General features: G+C 41.6%; 2 protein-coding genes across 6 annotated transcripts in view; one reads left to right on the top strand and one right to left on the bottom strand.

Moving 5' to 3' along the window:
* The window catches only part of tmem198a (transmembrane protein 198a), a 29,261-nt gene extending 25,047 nt beyond the window's left edge, over positions 1-4,214 (bottom strand). The window contains exon 1 of the mRNA XM_018671916.2: positions 3,526-4,214. The gene's annotated coding sequence lies outside the window, so the exon portion shown is untranslated. The remainder of the gene's footprint in view (positions 1-3,525) is intronic.
* A 1,688-nt stretch (positions 4,215-5,902) lies between these two features.
* Positions 5,903-20,826, top strand: LOC108880467 (myc box-dependent-interacting protein 1). Of its 5 annotated transcripts, XM_018671997.2 has the most exons (20): positions 5,903-6,224; positions 7,196-7,276; positions 7,447-7,501; positions 7,597-7,691; positions 8,424-8,519; positions 8,829-8,939; positions 9,067-9,159; positions 9,350-9,435; positions 9,587-9,662; positions 10,125-10,180; positions 10,949-10,993; positions 12,093-12,162; positions 12,292-12,414; positions 12,605-12,688; positions 14,541-14,561; positions 16,621-17,010; positions 17,572-17,628; positions 17,863-17,937; positions 18,046-18,147; positions 18,234-20,826. In XM_018671997.2, the coding sequence occupies exons 1-20, from the start codon at positions 6,138-6,140 to the stop codon at positions 18,333-18,335; spliced, it is 1,905 nt and encodes a 634-aa protein (XP_018527513.1). In that variant the 5' UTR covers positions 5,903-6,137; the 3' UTR covers positions 18,336-20,826. The 5 variants fall into 5 exon arrangements, with proteins under 5 accessions (XP_018527513.1, XP_018527516.1, XP_018527515.1 ...); XM_018672000.2 differs by lacking the exon at positions 16,621-17,010; XM_018671999.2 differs by lacking the exon at positions 12,605-12,688.
* The last annotated feature ends 565 nt before the right edge of the window (positions 20,827-21,391 follow it).

Consider the following 21,391-nt stretch of genomic DNA (forward strand, 5'->3'; position numbering starts at 1 on the left):
CACATACACACACAAAATGCCACATTGCCAGAGGGCTCTTACATGCTTTGAGTCAGATCTGGTTGGAACTAAGCTGACGCTGTCCTCATTACATTGATGGAGCACTGACGACTATACATTTAGTGTAGAGAGTGTCCAGACAGCGTATTGGTGAGCTGAATGACAAACAGCACTAAAATCATCACTATATGTACGTGTGGTGTGTATGCATGTGAATAAGCCAGAGGGAAGGACAACACCAGTGTGTATTAATGGGATTAGGATCGACTTTACCCTTTCTCTTCCCTCTTCTCTTACACTCATTCTTCCTCTTACTCCCCTGCCCTTTTAACTCCTCTCTCTCCACCTCTCTTTCCACTCTGATTTGATCATCCTGCTTGAAGTCTATTCCCCTAATTTTATGGGGGCGGGGGTGGGGTTCTTCTTCTTCCTTTTTTTCGTATTCATCTCAGTCCATACTTTTCATAAGCTATAACCCTGCCCCCTCTCCTTTTGTCCTCCTGCCCTCTCTTTCTTTTTGCTTCACTATATATTTATTTCTCTAATAACCACCATTTTCACTCTCAGTCCTTCCTCTCTATCTCACTGTCTGCCCTCTTTAACCACCCATCCATCTTTCTCTTAAATATATAACGAAAAAATACACTGAGGCCTGTTGCAGACTACTTCTGTCAGACAGAGATGCCCCTGTAGACGTTTTGTGGTCTGTCTTGAGTCTTTTTTGGCTTATATTCATTGCAGTTACATAACCTGTCGTCAAAGCACTGCGCAGTAAGGGTTGCAACACAGGCAATCCATGAATTGCATCTTCTTTGTGAATGATAGTCTCTCTGGTACCCATCCCCACCTCAATACTGAGACCATTTCTGTGATGATGAGGCCTATATTACAGTTGTTTGAAACAATATTTATGAGGCTAAAAGCTTTCCTCTCCATACTGAACATCTCTGTTTGTTTGCTTTGACTCTTTCAAGTACTTAAAAGCATTCGAATGCTACATGTTATCATGTATAAGGCGTGTAAGTAGCACACCACTTTTGAGGTCATTTTGCATGTAATGTCTTTGCATTTTAGGTTTCTCATGTGTTATTTAGAACCATTTAGCCTCATGTGTCATGGTTTAGGAGTTAGAGTGAGTAGAGAAATGACGTGGCGTGAAATAACACACGAAAAGCAAAAAACGTGCACTGACAACATGCAAAATTACTGAGGGAAGGTTATTCATACACCATTTTGCGATACCAGGCTGTGGAATTATCTCACTTCTGTCAGCTACAGAGAAAGTGAATGTGCCCTAAGGAGACAGAATTTTTGACTTGTAGCTAGACTTCTCATCAACTCTGAGCCTGTCACCTTGGCCAGAGTCCTAAGTCCGAGGACTGCTTGGCTCTTGGTTATGGTTACATAACTATCAGCAAAGCACCATATGGGGGCCTCATTCAAGTTTTTAATGGACTTTTCAAAGGCGTGGTATTGAATCCCATTGCATTCCTCTTGGACATTATTAGAAATGAAAGTAAATGTTAAACACTGCCATTACAGTGCCCTGTTGGGTGACCACCAGGTGCTCCAGTGAAGCAGTGCAGTTGTCAGCCGCAGAAGGTTTGGTGGATGCTGAGTTGATTGTGAATATGTGACTGTATAAACTGTGTGTTCCTAATGAGCAACTTGCAGGCATGGCCACATTTTAGCTGATAGAGAACTCAACAGTTCTGATAAAGCTTCACTGAGCTACTCACTTCCTGGGCTGAACTATGAATCTGTGGTAAGGCCACAGTTCAGCCCAGGAAAGGATTCACAAACAGAGGGTGAGTCTTAGTAAAAGATTTAATAACACTACAGAGTAAGAACCCCTATGGGTTGATACCAGGGCACTCTCCAATGTGTCAGCTGGAGAACAGCACACAGTTAGTAACTAGGAGCACAGGGGTTTATTAACACTGCTTCTTCCCATCAGATCCTTTCCTCACAAACCTGTATTCTAATACTGTGCAAGCTTCAAATCTGTCATTACATCTCAAGAGATCTCCAGGTCAGAGATGTAATTCTACTTCTTCTAATAGACTGTACCTGGTCATTTTTCATGCTTGGAGAAGGCTAAAATGTTCTGGTTATGGGGCACCCCCATAGCTGAATGGTTGGGGCGCGTACCACATGGGCTCATGTGCCCTAAGCAGCTGGTCCGCGGATTGACTCCCGGTTTGGCCGGACCTTTACTCCCTGTCATTGCCCTGCTCTCTCTCCCTGTTTTCCTGTCTATAATCTGTCATCCTTAAGGAGATTTCTGACTCAACAGCCAAATAACAGTACAATCACATGCTGAATTTTATGCTCTATACCTCTCCCACTCTTGTTTTCCAGTGTTGTATTTGTTAATTTTCCCTGTAGTAGAAGGCATGCACAGTATGTAAATGTCTGCAGACCTTTTCTTTTGATGGGTAATGTGTTTCCTCCTTGCACGACACGGACAGCTGTGCACACACGCTCTCAAAAACCAAACATTCACACTCACATACACACACAGACACATTATTAGTAGCAAAGAACATTGAGAAGAGGAAGCAGATAACTACAGTTTTTATGTGATATGGTTTTGTTTTGATCCACTTATGAATAATGTTACCTGAAACTGCAGACGCAGGGAAGAGAACACACAAGTTCAAGCTTTGGCATTTTCAGAACAAATCTAGTATGTGTGGTACCAAGACAATATTTGCATGTTTAACAAAGGAAATAAAAGAAAAAAATGTCTGCACACTTAGCTCAGCAGGCTTGCTGCCTATAATTACTTCTTCTTTGCTCTGGCAAACTACTAATTATGAAGATGTTTCATGTGCTATTACTGTACCCCGAAGAAGAGAAAGAGAGGAGGTGGAGAGAGAGAAATCCAGAGAAAGAGAGAATTTCTTTCTCTTTCTTTGTCTGTTTTTAGAACTCCTGATAACTGTGAGATAGATAGATAGATAGATAGATAGATAGATAGATAGATGAGGATGGGGTATGGCTGCACGTGACTGTGTCAGTGAAAATCAATTTGGCTCCTGGTGTTTACACGCTGTTCAACCCAAATATGCACACGAGTATCAAATTCAGAGTTTAGTCCTTTAAATTATTAATTCCCACACATCATGAAGGATTCATCTGCTTGTCACTGATATGAGATCGCTGGGATGTCTCGAAGTGCTCGTGTCTCGTTTGAGAGCACCAAATGTTCCGTTGGGCTGAGCAACGGTTTGAAAACAATAGAGGGAAAACAATAGCAGAGGCTGGGGTAGTCCTCCATGTGTCTAATTTTCAAAGGGAGTTACAGTGGATGGCACGAGGCTGTGGGCAGCTTAATTGGCTTTTGGGAACCATTTTAACACTAAGGAAATGAGGATAGTTCTTCGTTTGGGCTGCTGGATGGAGATTACAGGACAAAACGTTACACTTATTTGTGGCACACGTCAGACTCGGTTCAATACAGAGTCTGGGTGCTGTCATTTTAAACTGTAATTTGAGGGAAACAAATAAAAACTCGCTCACCTCAGAAATGCATATTACCGTGTTTTGCCCCTTCCATACTCCAGTCCAAAACAACAACAAGAAAAAAGAGGAGAAAAAACGAAAGAAAAAAACAAAAACAAAAACAAAATCAGACAAGAAAACCTCCACTTGTCCGCTTGGTCAACTTGAAAACCCCAACATCATCGTCTCAGAGAATCGGATTCGGGTCCAAAGCCAGTGAGCAACTCCAGAAACCTTTGAAGCGAAGATGAAACAATGCTCAACTCCTCTTTCCTCTCCTCCGCTCCTGGCTTCAATTTCTCACTTACTGCCTGCCTCCCGTTGTCCAGACAGACGCTCTGTTGTTCGCCAGTACCTCATGCAATATTGAACACCGATAATGGACCAGTGCGAGGGGGAATGGAAATGCAGCCTTGCGGTTTTTACTCCATGTTTACATCATTCACCCAATTATATTCCTCCGAAACGGGCAGTGTCTGCGCTTCCTTTGTGCTCCCCGTGTCTCTCTCTCACTCTCAACGGGTTAAACCATTCCCGCAGCACGGGAAGGGGGTGGTGGCGGAGAGGAGCTATTCATGTGATTATACGGGAACGAATGGGCTTGGTGACTCGTGGCCAAATGTTGTTATTGTCGGGGATAAAGGGACGGGGAGACGGGAGAGGAGGAAGGAAGAGAGGAGGGGAAATGAATAAGAGGGGAAGGGGAAGAGAGGAGGAGAGGGAGAGTGAGAGAGGAACAGCGAGGATGCGGAGGAGTTTTATTTGAGGAAATTTACAAGGAAAACAGGCGGCTTTATTGCCCTCAGTCTAATGCAAATGAGAAAAAAAGATTGCTTTTTTCAACAACTGTGTCATGACATTTAACAGCATCCCTTCTTTGATATTTTCTATGTCGAAATGAGTTTCTTGCTCGTTGTTGTAGCAGATTATGACATACTGAGAACTGTATAATCACCCTGGCCTCCTCACACTAAAACATTTTTCTTCTCACATGCAAACAGGATTTCTCGTAAACACGCTCTCATGCTAGATTATGCAACAGAGATATAATTACATCCAGTATAATAGAGTAAGTAAGTAGAAAAAAAACCTTTTGTCCTGCTGCCGGTTAGTCCCCTCAGCACCAAAGAGAGTGTTAGTTCAGGACCTTGGAGAGCTCTCAGCCAGTCCTAACCACCTGAGACAATAAAGAGCTGTAGTTCATGATACACTTATATTTGCAAATCATAAAATATTATAACAAATGAATATATAAGAATATTAAAGGGGATGTTATTCATCAAAAGCAGGGGGTTTTACAAATGTTGCCAGATTGTAGTTACTATGAGTTCACTGGTAACATCAGTCAGAACAGCCTGCTCTGTGTGATGTTAGTAGTCTCTCTTCTATACGTTTCTGCCGAGCCTTAATCCTTTGCCAGGCTGTTGCAGCCCTTAAGCAAAAGCAGCCAGATTTTAAAAAGTGGAGGGCTCAAAGCTCTGAGGATGCTGTGTTGATGCGGACACGATACGGGGCAACAGCGCCATCTCCCGTTAGTGAGTACAAGGTAGCATCTCGTAGAACAGAGCAGAATATACCCACATGTTGGAACCAGATGAATCCTGTTGTAGTTGACTCCATGGTGGCGAAATGTGGTTCAGCGCGTCCCCAGGGTCGATGATCATCTGGGAAAAGACACATCTGGGTATCAGAGCCGATGCTTTTTCACAAGTAGCCACCCACAATTTGTTTTTTATAGTTTGCTGTCAGATAATGTTTTAGAGATTTGGGATTATGTATGTATATAATTTACAGACTTGCACCTCTGCTGGGTCACCACGTCACTCTCAGCCTTGTATAAAGATGAACTGATTCAAAACGTACCCCAGAAAAACTCCTGTTTTTTTTAATACTCCTGAATTAATTCTGTTCATACCCACCCTACACTACACTTACAGACCGCATTAGGGCATTTCATCTAACAGGAGTGTCTCACTGCTGTTGATCATCCCTTGAGTCGCTAGCCTGTCCTCTTCACTGATGCCTATGTTTTCATTTCACTTTGTGTTACGTAACCGCAGCCCAACTGACTGAGACAGATCATTTTGAAGCGTTAATACAGTGCACGCTTGGAAGAGGGCTAGGCCCAGCTGTTGTCATTGTTTACCATGAGCTTTTGGTCAGTTATTGTTTTTTGTGACTTTAAGACACTGAATTTGAAGACTTGGCCTCAAGATCCTAGATTCTGGAGCCAAATTGTACCAAAAATAAAAAATAAAATAAAAAAACACTGGCATGACAAATAACATTTTAAAGAACGTGTTCTTTGGAAACACCTGACTCTGTTCATCTCTTTACTTCACCAGTTAATTTAGAGTCTCCTGCATACACAGTTGCATCTGTGCCTTTAAGAGCATCTCTCACAGCATCCTCCTCCTCTGTCACGGGCGCGCACACAGCGACTCAATATTAGAGAACACAGCTTAACCTTCTGCACTCACATAGAAACATCATAACATCTCATAATTACATTCATCGACGTTATTTCTCCACTGGACATTGATGAATTTGCTTAAACGGTCGCCGTAGCGGTCCATCCGATCGTTATTGTTTTTATTTCCTTCCTATCTATCTCCGATCTACGCTACAAGATGGCTGAGTTGAATTTGGGGAAGGGGCTGACTGCAGGGAAAGTGGCCAGCAACGTCCAGAAAAAACTAACTAGAGCGCAAGAAAAGGTAAGAGCTGCTCCTTTACGTGCTAATGTATGGGAAATGATGTTTCAGGCCTACAAGCTGCGAAGCAGTGCTGCCGCATCCTCCATCAAGGCGCAGTGTCGCATCACGACATCATAATAACACGAGCAGGGATGCTGTATTTGGGGATGGGGATGGGGATGGGGATGTCCACTTCAAATACATCTTTCCTTGAGTCAATGTCATGCAGCGGACACGTTCACAATGCAGCGAGATACATAATAGGCCCTACTCATAATTTAGCCTGATGACGGATGTGCTTCTGGCATTTAAACCAACATTTGGGTATCTTAATGAGGGTTTGTCACACAGATGTCGACTGCAGCCCACTCTCATGCATTTTGCTGGCACCATACTAATATAAAATACCCACACAGCAATATGTATAAGTGGTAAATAAGGGGCCTAGTCTATACGTGCATGCACCTGCTGGCCGTGCGCTGAATAAATGGCAGGGGGCGCTACTTATCTATCAAAAAGCATCATGTGCAGTTGATCTGAGGAGAGGCAGACCGAGAGATAACAGATTATGGTGCTCTTGGAAACCCAATGCATGTTGCATATGTGTGAATGTAACAGGGATATGAGATTGTGCGTATAAACCGAAGCCTGGGTTATTTCTGACTTTATTTATGTACTTAGCCTGTGTGTATGTGAGTGAGTGAGTGAGTGTGTGTGTGTGTGTGTGTGTGTGTGTGTGTGTGTGTGTGTGTTGCACTGCTTTTACATGCAGTTCATTTTCATGCAAATAAATCATATTTGAAGTTCATCTGGGGAGAGAACAAGAGATCAGGGCAGACAAACAGGTGAATCTTTACATATTCAGTGTATTTTAGGGAGAATCAAAAACTGACTTCTTGTATTTTATCACACAAAGTGAAAACTGAGCAGAATCAATTGCCACATCTACCCTTGGTATAGGTTGCTGATGTTATGATTTGTTTGACGGATAGGTTCTCCAGAAGCTTGGCAAGGCTGATGAGACCAAAGATGTTGCTTTTGAGGAGGGAGTGATCAACTTCACCAAACAATATGTGAGTGCTGTTCAGTGACACATTGTTATGTTATGTTATGTTATGTGAGATCTCACTTGCTAGACATTTTATTCATCTATGTACTGTCTGCATATACCAAATGAAGTTTGTACTTGTCTCCTTGTACTCTTTTTGTGTTCCAAGCCTCATGTTTAATGTGTCACCCTCAGGCCGAAGGCAGCAAGCTGCAGAGGGACCTTAGGGCGTACCTGGAGGCAGTGAAAGGTGATGCACACAAGCCCCATGCAAAGTCACGTGCAAATGTACATTGGAACCTGCAAAAGTGTGCATTAATGTAAATTGTGTGTGTTTGCCCTCAGCCATGCATGAGTCCTCCAAGAACGTGCAGGCGTGTCTGGCTGACATGTATGAACCAGAATGGTACGGCAAGAATGAAGTGGATTCCATTGTGGAGGTCAGAAACACTTTTATAAATATGCGTAAAAGACAGTGATTGCTTGCATGTGTGAGAGTGTGAGGACGAGCTGGTCTCCCTGCAGAGGTCAAAACAACTTTATTTTATTGTATATTAGTTGACTGAGTGTGAGCCCTGTGATAGACTGGCAACAGTGACATATTTGCAATGCCAAGAAGGAGAGAAGAGGTCAGAAGAACAAAAATTGACAAAATGAGTGCTGTGATCAGGCAAGAGCTGCGCTAACAATGATTAACATCATCTGACTAACATCACTGTGAGGCTCTCCATTGGTGGAGACCCTTAAAGGCATAAGCAGTATAGCTAATGGACGGCTGGATGACTGAGTGTGAGTGTGTTATGTGCATGTGTGCGTTTGGCTCCTGATTAGCATAGGCATTGCGGGCGCATAGTTGGAAGGATGTAGGCCTGTAAAATTGCTGTGTTTTAAAAGCTGTCACATCTGGTGAGAAATGTTGAGTAGCTCTTTAAATTCTCTATCGACTTAATTATGTTTGTGCTTGAAATTACTTTTGGATTAATGGCTCTTGTCTGACAAAACCACCAGAAGCTAGCTGCAAGAAATAAAAATACTTCAGTTGGTTGAGGGTTCCAGTTTATTTTTAATTCAAATACGTGATCACTAGCCAAGACATAACGATTGAGCAACTGGGATTATCTCTAAGAGATGGAGACATTTGACTGTGCTTATTATGTTAATCCCTGCTGCAGGACTGTGATGTGTTGTGGACTGATTACCACCAGAAGTTGGTCGATCATGCTCTCATCTCCATGGATACTTACCTGGGCCAGTTTCCTGATATCAAGGTAAGCCGTGTGGTCATACAGACAGTAGTAACCTTAACTGAAAATTATTAGCATGCAAGTGTTTGTGCAGTGGCAGCAAGGCCACATAATACTGTATATTAGGATTTTACTGTTGGTTTGGTTATCGTGCACTAGGTGTATTTCAGTTGTATTGAGTTATAGATGTTGAACATAAAAATGCATCTAGCTTCAAAACGATTTGTCGTACCTGGAAGCTAACAATGACAAGCTTATTTATGAGGCATGTAAACTGGGCATTTCACTGCAGACAGAGACACTAAATAACTGGTCCTCTTCTTTTCTGCTCAGGCTCGTATCGCTAAGAGGGACAGGAAATTGGTCGATTACGACAGCGCCAGGCACAACTACGCTGCTACACACAAGACCAAGAAAAAGGATGGGGGCATTAAAATTACCAAGGTAAGTCAAATACACTGTAGTTTGAAACCTAAGCAGTAGCTCACTGATAATGATGAAAGTAAACAATTATATTTTATGAGGTGCATCAATAATTTAAGACTGTTTAAATTTGTTCTCTCCCTTCCAGCCCTCCTCTTTGTTGGAGAGGGCCACTCCAGGTTGGGCTCAGGGTATCCTGTCTGCACACAACGTTGCCCAGAGCAGCCTGTCCAGGAGCCAGGTACACAGTAATCTTACTGTACTGACTACAGTGAAGCATGTTGTTATGCATACAAATACTGCTTGTAACTTATCCATCGTATATCGATACACACACTCATGAACACGCCCTAATGTACCAACACATTGTGTGTGTGTGTGTGTGTGTGTGTGTGTGTGTGTGTGTGTGTGTGTGTGTGTGTGTGTTTCAGGCAGAGGAGGAGTTGGAGAGAGCCCAGAAGGTGTTTGAGGAGATTAATATTGACTTGCAAGAGGAGTTACCTTCGCTCTGGAACAGGTGTGTATGAGTGTCTGTGCAAACTGATTCTCCTGTTGATGGATAGATGCTATAATTACATTTTACTTACATCTGTGCTGCATTAACCCTGCAGGATATCGAACTGAGTCTAGCCAGTAATGCAGCCAGTTCTCTCTCTCTATATCTGCAGTCGTGTTGGGTTTTACGTCAGCACCTTCCAGAGTTTGGCTGGCTTCGAGGAGAAGTTTCACAAGGAAATGAGCCGGGTGAGTGTTGTCTGTAGACCTCCAGTGGACTGGTGATACAGAATAAGAATAAGAGATAATGGAAGATGTTGACAGTGCCAGTGAGTACATTAACATGGGCTGCAATTAAATCTAAAACTGTTAACTTGTTGCTGCCTCAGTTTTCGAAACCATGTGCACAGTCTATTGTCGTTCATTTCTTATTTTTGGCCCTGTAAAGCAAATCTAGGACATGGGTTTTTAACAGACTGCAGTGAGATTATCCCCCCGTAATGCCTCAACACTTGTTGACTTGTAAATGCTGTCTCTGAATTTGGACACGATGATGCAAACAAGCTATAGCAGACAAACACACTTAGCAGTGCATGGATAATATGATCATGTTTAGTGTAAGATCATTGGATTAAATGACTGGAAATGGGTAAAGATAATCAAGAGTATACAGTATAATATCTTACACCCTTATCTTTCCCTTCCCTGCAGTTGGATCAGGATTTGTATGACGTCTTGGAGAAGTTGGAGGGAACAGACACAACCAGGTTCGTGAGCAAAGACGTATCATTTAAATTCTCTCATAGCAAGACTTCCTACTGCTGAGCACTCTATAATACATTGTGTAGCTCACAAAAGATCCATGATATAAAATGTCAAGAAATCTTTTCAGGCATCTGTTGAAAGTTGTAAGTGACAAAAATAAACACCAACAGATCTTTTCTCAACAGTAAAGCTTTTCAGGTATTTGGCCATTGTGTGAAGGTTTTGCTATTCTGTTTTGTTGATGTCCCACTCAAGTAAAAACCTAGTAACCTCAGTTTTTTAGATTTCAAAACAAAATTCTATTGTCTACTTGAAAACAGCTATTTGTGTGAAATTGTGGTTATGGTTTTAGAGTGCTGAGCCTCATCAATCAGTCGCTATGGTTGGTCATCTTACCCTGCAAAGAATGTACTTGCTATATTGTATGTCTGGCTCCTACTACCTGGGAAAAAATAAATATTTTCAGAAATGTTTGCAAATATTTGAAGAGACATGTAATGGTCTGCATCAGAGGTTGGAACAGCAGTAAATTATGTGGTGAGGCTTTTACTTTCATTTCTATGGCTCACAAATGTATTTAGTCATCACAAAAGCAGCAGGTTGGTCTCCCTATTCCCGGCTCTGTCTGGAAAATATGAAACCTGTGGATTAAAATGCTACATATCACAAACATTTGAAGCTACAGGAACAGACAAACAAAATGACCTGCATTAACTTAGGAGCCCCCCCACCCCACCCCCCACATCCTGCATCCCCCCCTCCCCTTGCAGCAAGACAGGTAACCATGGCGCCTCATCGTCAGGAGCAAATAGGAGGTAACCAGCATCAACTGTGGTCACCACGGTGACACGACTCTTGTCTGTCTGTCCAACTGACGTGTCTGTCCACCTGTCTGTATGCCAGTCAGTCTGCAGTCTTGGGAGATTTCAGGGAGAACTAGTGCTTGGTTGTGCAAGTGAATTCACAGACACACTGTCTGATCAGAGATTTGTGCGCTCACAGCTGCAGATACACAAGAGGTGAGCAAACCTGTGTCTTTGATGCTACGCCAGGCAAGACTGTAACATAATGATTCATCTTGAGGCAAGAAGTGTGAGCCCTGCGTCGCAGTATTTCTCCTTTACTCACTATTGTATTTCTCATCATATTTATTAGCCCTCTGCCACTCCCCTTCTCTGTGTAATCACTGTAGTAATTTGAATAAACACATTCATATAGAAACTGTATAATGAAAAAAAAAAAAAATTAAGTCTCAAGATCAGGTAATAAAGTAGGATCTACCATACGGTCCTTATCATTGCTTTCTTGCTGCATATTCTCAAACAATGTTAGAAATATATCAAGTGGAACAGTATCAACACAAACTCCAGGGTACCAGGAGTTCTGGGGCCTCAGAGTATTTGTCCTCTGTGCCTGATTGTAATGCAGCTTTGGTAATGTAGTGTCTTAGTTTCTAGACTTAACTCATTCTCATTTAAAGCCAACAATGTGCAAAATTGCCTCGTCCAGCATTAAAAGTTGCAGGTATGTTCCAAGCTCTTTAAATATCTGCAGATCTGAGGCTTCTTTCGTCAGCTTTAGAACATCTTCTGTATGACAGCGAATGCCTCTATCACTGCTCGTTTGTTTTCCAATTTACAGGAGGTACAGACTAAGCCTGCTTGCATGGGATGGGAGGGATGGAGGGAAAGGGAGGCCTCTCTCACTTTTCTTGCATGACAGCTCTTGCAACGACAACCTCCATTTGAAATCGTGTAGAGCATGCCTTGTAACCTCTCTCTAGTTGTGTTTTAACTTTTAGCTGCTGTCTTTAACCGCTGCTGCTTTCTTTCATATTGTTTGCTGTCCTTGTTACTTTCTCTGTAATCTGTGTGTATTCTCTTTCTGCCCTGTCTCCCTCTCTCATTTACTCAGTGGCAAAGAACCATCTAACCACACTCTCAGGCCAGGAGGACCACCCCCAATCCCCAAATCTCCTTCTAAGGTAGACATGCACATGCACACACAGCAGCAAATGCCTCCATCACTGTAACTTTTCATTCTTACTGGGTACTTGCACTTATTAATAGTAAATTGACACAACTTCATTACCACGTTTTTTTCTCTATCCTAGCTAAAGCCAGCAGTGCCTCCTCCACCCAAGGTGACGCCATCTAAGGAGATGAAAACAGAGAACATCATCAACCTGTTTGATGCTGCAGCTACTCCTGATATCAGTGTCACCTCCCCTACAGAGGTTAGTGAGCCGCTTCTGTCAACAAACTGTGGAATAGCCCTTTAACTTTCTCTTTTTCTGTTCAGGTCAGAACCATTCAACATTCCTTCTGGCCTGCCCGTCCTCCTATTCTATTCTATTCTGTCCTCTTCCTTGTCTCCTCTATTGCACCCAATTAGCCAATGAGCCCTCCTATTCCTGTTGTTATCAGTTTGACAGTCATGCAGTGAGCAGCCTATTGGACATGGACCTGGACTCTTTCAATGCAGCAACCAAAGCCTCCACGGTCACACAGGTGGATGAGTCATGGCATGAACATAGAGCATAGTCGTAGAGACACTCCACTGCAAGAAATGCCAAGCTTCACAAGAGATTTCATGTTCCATTCAGAGAGTTTTTAAGTTCATTTCATGATATTTAAGTGCAAATAAACTTTGCCATCAGTTTTTAATGGTGTGGAATGAGTCTTTCACTGTAACAAGACCTGCTCCAGATAAACAAGTTGGGCAGATGATATCAGGTTAAGTTTTCCTTGAGTCAAAAGCTCTGTCAGTTGCCAGTGCAGTTGTTTGACTTATATATTGAAATAAGCTTGATAAACCTGGATACAACATGAAATCACTTGGTAAGTTTGGCATAGTTTGAGGTGTTACCTGCTCTGCTTCTTTCCAATTTTCCAAACGGTAGATGATGGCATGATGATCTGTAGAAACTTGCTTCTAGTGTCCACTTCTTTCTGCTTCAGCACAGTCCACAGATCACTCATGGCATGAACTGTAGACTAACTGCCCCGCTCTGCTCTGACTTCTCTCTCTTCAGACCTGGACAAAAGTACAGTAGAATGTCATGTGAAATACTGGAATGACTTGAGTTGTGCTTAATGAATCTTAGCGTACAGCTCAGTAGACTGAAAGTTGTTCACATTACCTGGAAGATAAATTAAGCACAAATTAAGTTATCTCACTTTTTAAAAAAATATTGCAGCTGCTGTTTGATCCAGGTCTGCTACTAAATCTCAGTACAGCATTAAAGTACCTGACTGATGAATGGCATGTAGCTGACTGTGTACCTTGACATAGCTCGTAGCTATCAGAGTCAGGCAAATCGGTCCTGGAGTGAAAAGTAGGGTTGAGATGACATAGTTTAGATCTGCCGTGTTCGTGATTTTTCAAACCATGATTGAAGTGAATCTTGAACTTACCTGGTGATCTACAGCATCACACGCACACAGCATACACCAGTTTCATCATTCAGACTGCAGCTGCTAGGCTTAAAGATTTCTGTGAGGTGGTCAGGAGGCCTGTGGAATTAATGAATTAATGGATTAATGGCACTCAGTATGATTTCAAAACTTTATTTTATGGTGAAATAAAAGTCTGTCATCATTGTGGGATGACAAGTTTCTGACACATTTCTTTTTTTTTTTTTTGCATATAACAACAAAACCACATGCAATAATGTGTGATCCGCATAACATGGAAGGTGGAGCAGCTGTAAAGACAGCTAAATATGGATTACTTTTTAGCCTCTTTCAGGTTTAATCATAGTACAGTTGTAATTCATTATTATACTGTAAAAATACGTAGAGATATTTTTCTTACCCTGAAAGATGTGCAGAGAAGTTTAAAGTATTTCTTCAGCCCTGAGTAGTGTCTGAAGTCTTCCTTTCAGTCTGAGAAGCAAAACCCAATATAAACCCAATATAAACAGTAATTCACTCACCACTTCTCCTTAAGATTATTGCTCTGAGCACAAGATAATAATATCAGATAGCATATGAGAGAGCTGTTTGACAAGATATTGTTTTCTTTGTACCTCACCTCTGGTGTTAGGATATGGCCCTCTGATACCAGTGAAATGATTTTACTTGGGTAGCCGGAATGACACAGATTATGAATGAAATCATTTTCTGTACTATAAACATATGACGGCTTTTACTTCTTCTGATTTACATCACTTGTACTTCTTACTTCACCAAGTAGTGCCTGTACTCTTGTTCTGCTAAGAATCTCCTGCTATGGGCTTGTAGGTTAAGAGCATGGGACCTGCACTGGAAATGTCTTATTGAATGCATTGAGCATAAGCAAGAACTTTGTAAAGAGTAGTGCTCTGTCTTTTCATTGTGTTGCTTCCTCTGTTTTCCACAGCCTGCAAACTGGGACTCGTGGGTAAGCTCATTATTCTCATCCTAAAGAGAAAAAGTTTAAAAATAATTACAAAAATATGTAGTTATCATTATGATCATCATCTTTATCAGCATATTCTTATTTGTGTTCATATTAACCATCAGTTCATTTGTCATTGTTTGCATTTACCACTTTTGTATGTAGCCATTATACAAGTCTCACTCTTCATTATGCCTGCTGCTGCACAACCAGAGCATGGTTGAAAGTCCTGCACCACAAATGCAGGACATGCAGGGCAGGGACTTCTATAATGGTCATTTCTGTATATAAACAATCTTTTCCTCTTTTGTTTGTCTGTCCCAAATCTGTTTGTGCGTTGTGTCTGCAGTGCTTGATGTGATAACACTAAACACTGAAGAGATTGTTTACAGCACAAATAGAACTTGGGAATCAAGTCAATTTCAGTTTCAAATGGACATTTTACACTGTTACGTGTATAATTTATTCAAATTGTGTCTGATAAGCAGTGCTCTCGTAAGAGGTTTGTTCTGTCTCCCCCTTCATATACTGTGCAGTATTTGCAGTGATATACAACATCCTGTAGATCCAAAGCCTATAACAGACTGATTGACATTCTTGTACTTGTACTATTTGTAACTGAATTGACTTAATTTCTTTCTGTTTCCCCTCGTATCCTGTATGTTCACATGCTCCATGTGACACACAGGGAACAGTCGTGTTCTGAGAGTCGAGTGAAGTTGCTCATGGTTAGAGTGGATTATTTTATAGAACTTCACAAAGCCCTTGCTTGCAACTAACCTCTTTGTTCATCCCTGTCACTGTAAGAGGGACGTGTCTCTACAGTCATACAGTTCTGCTGTATCAGAGCTTGAGGCAAAGCAGTGATGGCTCAGAAAGGAATGACACTTCTACTCTTACAAAGCTTCCTTCCTCTTTCTCCATCTGAACATAGCCGTGGGAATATAAACCATGCTTGCTAACACAGAAGATCCAACATCTGTCTTCTGATGGGAAAAGGCTGACTATTTTTTTCTTTCTACTGCCACCTCTCCTTATCTTCATTTGTCTTTTGCTTTAATCTGAACCTTCTCTGTAAAGGTTTTATCTTTCTACATCAATCTTCTTGGGTCTGATGATGATGATGATGATGATGGTAATAATGATGACTTGTTAACATCTGCTGCTGAATTCCTCCCATCGGTGTCCATGGCATCATTCATGGCCTCCTCTCTGCTTGAACTCCCTGAATCCTCATTCCTGTTCAAATCCTTTAAAAGGACACTCAAGCGGTTTTCCAGGTTTTAGCCCTTTTACTAATCAGGCATCTTTTACATCACTGCCAATCATTTTCAAATGACTATAATACTATATTGAGGCACAGGCAAAGCTCTGAGTGAAATGCTGTCACCATGGCAACATGCTCATAAATGATAATGTTAACATGCTAATGATTAGAGGTGTTATGTTTACCGTCTTGGTTTAACATGTTACCATGTTAGAATTTGCTAATTAGTACTAAACACAAACTACAGTTGAGGCTGATGGAAATGTCATTTTGCTAGTATTCAGACATAAACCAAAGCAGAATTTGGACTTTGGAATCATGGTACAAGTAGAAAAAGTCAGATGATCATCAAAGTTATTACAGTTCAGTTCCCCCAGAGAGGGACATGAATGTCTGTACCAAATTTGATTCCCATCTATGCAATAATTGTCAAGACACTGAATGACTGATATTGCCATGTGTAGAGTTGTGCACTTCCGTGGCAAAAAAATATGCCATGATGGAATATGGTCAACATGAGCTCAGAAAACACTTTTTAGTCCATGGGCTAAAGCATACAATATTGTGTAGTCCTCTAATGTTTGAACCCCTTATCTGCCATTCTGGAAGTGCATCCCTTTAGTGCCCCTTTATTATCCCTAATGATTTGCTAATCCCTTGCCCATTAAAAATATTTTACTTAATTTCATTCCAGCAAAATTTTGCCAACCACATGATTTACAAACCCCTTATAAAAACCATAAGGTAAAATATCTATGACCTCTGATTCCTTGAAACCTGACCCTTGCCCCTCAGCCTGAAGACAATGGTACCCAGGAAGAGGACACCCAGCCGCACTATGACCCTGTAGCTGCTGCTACACAGGCCTGGGGGGATGATGGTTCGCAGCCCCTCCGCTATGACCCCATAGCAGCTGCCAAAGAGGGCTGGGGGGATGACAGCAGCCAACCAGTTTCCTATGACCCCGTTGCTGCGGCTCAGGAGGGATGGGGGGATGATGAGAACAAGCCGGTTCATTATGACCCCGTGGCTGAAGCCCAGGAGAGCTGGGGTGATGACGAGAGCCAGCCGGTCACAGAGATGCCTGCTGCCGAGGACGAAACACCTGCGGCTGAGGCTCTGGTCGACAACGCTGAGGAAGAAGCCACCCCAGTTGCCACCACGTTGGATAATGAAGAGGGTCAGGTAACCAAGGAGGGGAAAAAAATGGAGAGATGCATCTGGACGAAAACGGTGGATGCATCAACTCTTGAGGAGGAGGTTTGAGCATGGGAAAGAAACAGGTGATAGAGAAAGAAATTGTGAATGAAAGGTGAAAATATGGAGAAATCTCAAGGGGGAAAGATTTAGGATGCATCTCGACCAGCAGCATAGATGCATTACCTGTGACACAGAGGGCGAGATGGAAATTATTTGACGAGGGAAAGTAAAGAATAAAGACATCTGCTTCTCAATGCGCATAATTAATCTCAGTCACTGCTAATCACAAGGCTACACGCATAGTATCCTGTGCAAAAGCTTTATCTTTAGGGCAGCTGTGCAATAGTATCTAATTCTGCTGTCTATTCAACATGCCTGCATTAACTATAACTGTGCTGTTTAGGCTGTGCTGCTTGTCTTTTTGTCTGTCTTTGTCTTGTCTATCTGACCCTCTTTCTTTCAGCCTTTCCACCTCCGTATTTAGGAGCTTTATCTTTCTCACTCTCTAACCTTTCTCTGTTATTCCTTATGTCTCTCTGCTCCCAGGATGAGTCTGCAGCAGCTGCTGCGGCAACACCAGAAGAAGTGACAGCGACAGAAGAGGTGAGTGCAAGAATTACTGCACAGTTGTAGATATTCATCTAATTGTTTTTCCAAAACAAAAAAACAAAATACTGCATATTGATTATAGGTATTAATTACATCTCATGGTTTTATATCTGCTGATAGATTTCCTTTATCATTTTTTAAGAAATAAGACTTAAAGGCTTAATTATGAGGAAGTGTTGCAGTGAACAATCCATCAATTGCTCAATTGCTCATCCTTTCATTGTCTAGACACCTGCAGTAGCGGCAGAATCAACAGAAGCAGCAACAGAGCCTGCAGAAATGCCCCCTGGCTTCATGTTCAAGGTAAATCAGGATTCGGGAAATAAAAAGATTAATGTGCTGAACATCTACTTAACCCAAATATATCTTGTATGAATGGCGATAGTTCATGTTGGTATTTATATAATATAGGTCCAGGTGATGCATGATTACGCTGCCAATGACACAGATGAACTGGAGATGAAGGCTGGAGATGTGGTGCTAGTAATCCCCTTCGACAACCCTGAGGAGCAGGTATACACACACGCGAACACACACGGATTATGCTCTGTTGTGTCACAGTGACAGCGAGTTGATTATTTTCATGTCTCCGTGTTTAGGATGATGGCTGGCTGATGGGAATCAAGCAGGACGACTGGCAGCAGAACAAAGAAAATCCCACTAAAGGAGTATTCCCCGAAAACTTCACCCAGAGGCTGTGAATGAGGAGGATGAGATGCCATTCCAGTTTCTTTCTTTATGTCTCTCTTCCTCTTGCCTCTATCCTTCATACTCTCTCTTGCCCTGATACTATATCCTTACTAGGACTTTGGCCATAGAAGCAGAGCTGTCACAGCCCTGGCTGAAACCATGCATTTCTAAGGTCTGCTACACTGTGCTAAAAGTGGATCTTGGCATTTCTGTGGATTTCTGCCAACATTTACAAATTACAGATGTACGTAGCCATTTCACAGGTGCCAGTTTGTCTTGCTGCTGTTATTTATTCATACCAGGGGAACTTATCAGAGAATCCTGATCATACAAGCTTGATGCAGGGATGGGGTACCTCTGCAATGGCTACCACTGTAATTTCATTATAATGTTATATTTTTTGTCATGTCTTCTCTGTCTTCTCTTCTCAACTCTCCAAGGCATATTCCACCACTATAACAGAGAAAATATCTCTTGTTCATCTCATATTGACAGATTGAGAACTGTGTGAAATTATTAAGACAATGCCAAGTGTAGCAGAGTATCCCTTACACACACATACACACGCATATACAGTATATATAAAAACCTGGTTAAGGGGGTGTAATTAAAACCAGGCTGAAAGGACACTGTCACACACTGCGTAGAGTGCTCGCTATGTTTAGAAATTCCTTATTTCACCTCAGTCAATCTGCGAAAAGACTTTGAACACACAAGGTGCTAAAGTCTAATCAGCTGAACTGTGCAACTTTAATTAATCCTGGGATTCTCAGACCGGTGATCATACTCCTGACACAATGCCTTTTGGACACACCCAACCAATCCTTTATTCCCACTTTAATTATCGACTTGTGAAACATGGACCCTTGGTTGTTGTAGTTTAGATTCTATGGTGGTATAGGCTGTTGTTAAAATCCTAATAGATGCATATGCAGTTAACTGATCATCAAACACCACCAGCCTAGTTAAAATGACAGCAGGAATTCAATATGAAATTGTTTTAAATATTCAACCAGGTATACTGGTCTCGGAGCCCTATAAAGCAGAAAAACACGACTGCCCAGATCATTTTTTGCAGTCGTCTTTTCACGAGGGTCAAATATGCATTAGTCAGGCTTGCTAAGAGGCTAGCCAACAAACTACACCAATGAGAAGCTGCTACTGGTTGTATCATAGTTAGGCAAATACAGTTACACCCTAATGCTATTCAATATATAATAACTGAGCCAGCCTCATTCATTTAAAAAAAAAAAAAAGTGCCGGAAACAGTTCCTTCTGTTTGCATAGAGACGACTTCACTCAAATGCAGATGACTCAGATTATGCACCAGAGCAACTTCTTTTATTTTTGTATGCTGCCAAGCAATGATTACATATAGCCTAATGTAACTATGTCAACAAATTGCCAACTGAGGATGTGATGGAGTGTTTTGTACTTCTGTCAGGTTTACTGCTCTCAATATAGCCGCATACTGTAGGTAGTTAAAACTATCTCACAATCTGTCATTCATTCGGTCACTGACGACTCAAAACAGATTCACATTTCTCATGATGTTATTAATATGTAATAAGTGTGAGAGAAAATGTATGTGCGATTGTATGTGTGCGTATGTGTTTATGGGTTGTTTGGAAACAAATTCTTTATCTATAGGCTATTGTTATTGGACGATATCACCACCGCCTACCAGGGGATTAGGCCGTCCATCTCACAGGAAGCTTTTCTGACTGGACAAAGACAACTCAAACACATTTTGGGTCTTTTCCCACTGGCTGGTATTATGGTTCCAGGTGTTATTGTGCATTTGTTGTGTATAAGTGTAATTTTGCCAAGCTGTGATGACAGATACATATTCTATAAAGACATTCATATCTGTATGTGAGTTACTGTGAGCATGCTGACTTCCATTGTGTTGTTGTGTGAACACCCTTAATTTAAGACGATGACACTTGGTTCACTTTTGAGGCAGTTGAAACAGGCAATTTTTTTTATTTTTTAATTATTTATTTTCTTAATCTTAGTAAGGGGCTGGTGGGCAGTTATGTGCTGTATGTTTTTCCACCATTCCCCCTCAAATTAGTCCTGATTATAATTGCTGGTTGTCCATCGACCTTGCCTCAAAATGTTGCCGCTGTATCATGGTCCAAACAGAGTTAAACATGATTACATGGAGACAGGACACATAGAGATAAATTTCAAACCACCAGACTCAGGTGGACAAATTTTCTAATGGTTTTCAGTGTTTTAACCTCTTGGGATGTGCATGATTTTTTCATGTGTATATAAAAAGCCTCATGTGAGAACATCACCTGCACATTCAGGTAAACCAATCACCTCTCACATTTTGTTTTCAAATTCTATGTATAACTTGGTGAGTGTTTTACCTGGGTCTGGTTCTCTGTCCATCTTCATGGATCAGTCTCCTGCAATGAGCTGTGGGTACAACAAAAAAGTTTTTTTCCTGTACCTAATTGACCAATAATAATAAAGATTACATAGAATCCCCTTGTGTTTACTGACCTTTTGTGGCTCTTGTTCAGATCATTGTCCTTAGCCAATCATTGTGAAAAATTTGATAAAATACATCCAGCCATCCCTTGATTTCCTCAAGTGGTTGTAAGGACAAAAACTAAACAAAAAGTGTCCTGCTCTTTGTGCAGACTTTGCTTTTGCAATGTCTTCTCTGCAGATATTGATGCATCCAGCAGGGTGTGCTGTGTGCAAGTGCAACTCTTCACCCTGAAAAAAAGAAAACACTTTCAGGGATCAAGAGGAGGACAGAGGAGATTGCTGAGTGCTGCTGTCCGTGGTACTGAAACCAAACAGCAGCCCACCCTGTAACCACAGCTACTTGTGCTGCATTCACATTGAGCCAGCTGATGTCATGCCTTGCCATTTACAATGATCACAAGGACCATTCACATATCAGCATATAACAGGTGATTGTCAGCATATGTTCAAAACCCACTTGTTAGCCCACCATAGTGATTCTTATTTTTTAAAAAAGCCAGGACCTTTCTATCCAATCAGGCATGATGTAAATAAAAGGGGACTTTATTACATAGAGTAA

This window comes from Lates calcarifer, linkage group LG1 (genome assembly GCF_001640805.2).
Source record: "Lates calcarifer isolate ASB-BC8 linkage group LG1, TLL_Latcal_v3, whole genome shotgun sequence".
NCBI lineage: Eukaryota > Metazoa > Chordata > Actinopteri > Centropomidae > Lates > Lates calcarifer.

What these genes read in the sequence shown, in the direction of transcription:
- LOC108880467 (XM_018671997.2), top strand. Translation starts at nt 6,138, where the DNA reads ATGGCTGAGTTGAATTTGGGGAAGGGGCTGACTGCAGGGAAAGTGGCC. An exon ending in GCCAGTTTCCTGATATCAAG is followed by an intron (nt 8,520 to 8,828) that starts GTAAGCCGTGTG and finishes TTTTCTGCTCAG; the next exon opens with GCTCGTATCGCTAAGAGGGA. An exon ending in AAGTGACAGCGACAGAAGAG is followed by an intron (nt 17,629 to 17,862) that starts GTGAGTGCAAGA and finishes TTCATTGTCTAG; the next exon opens with ACACCTGCAGTAGCGGCAGA.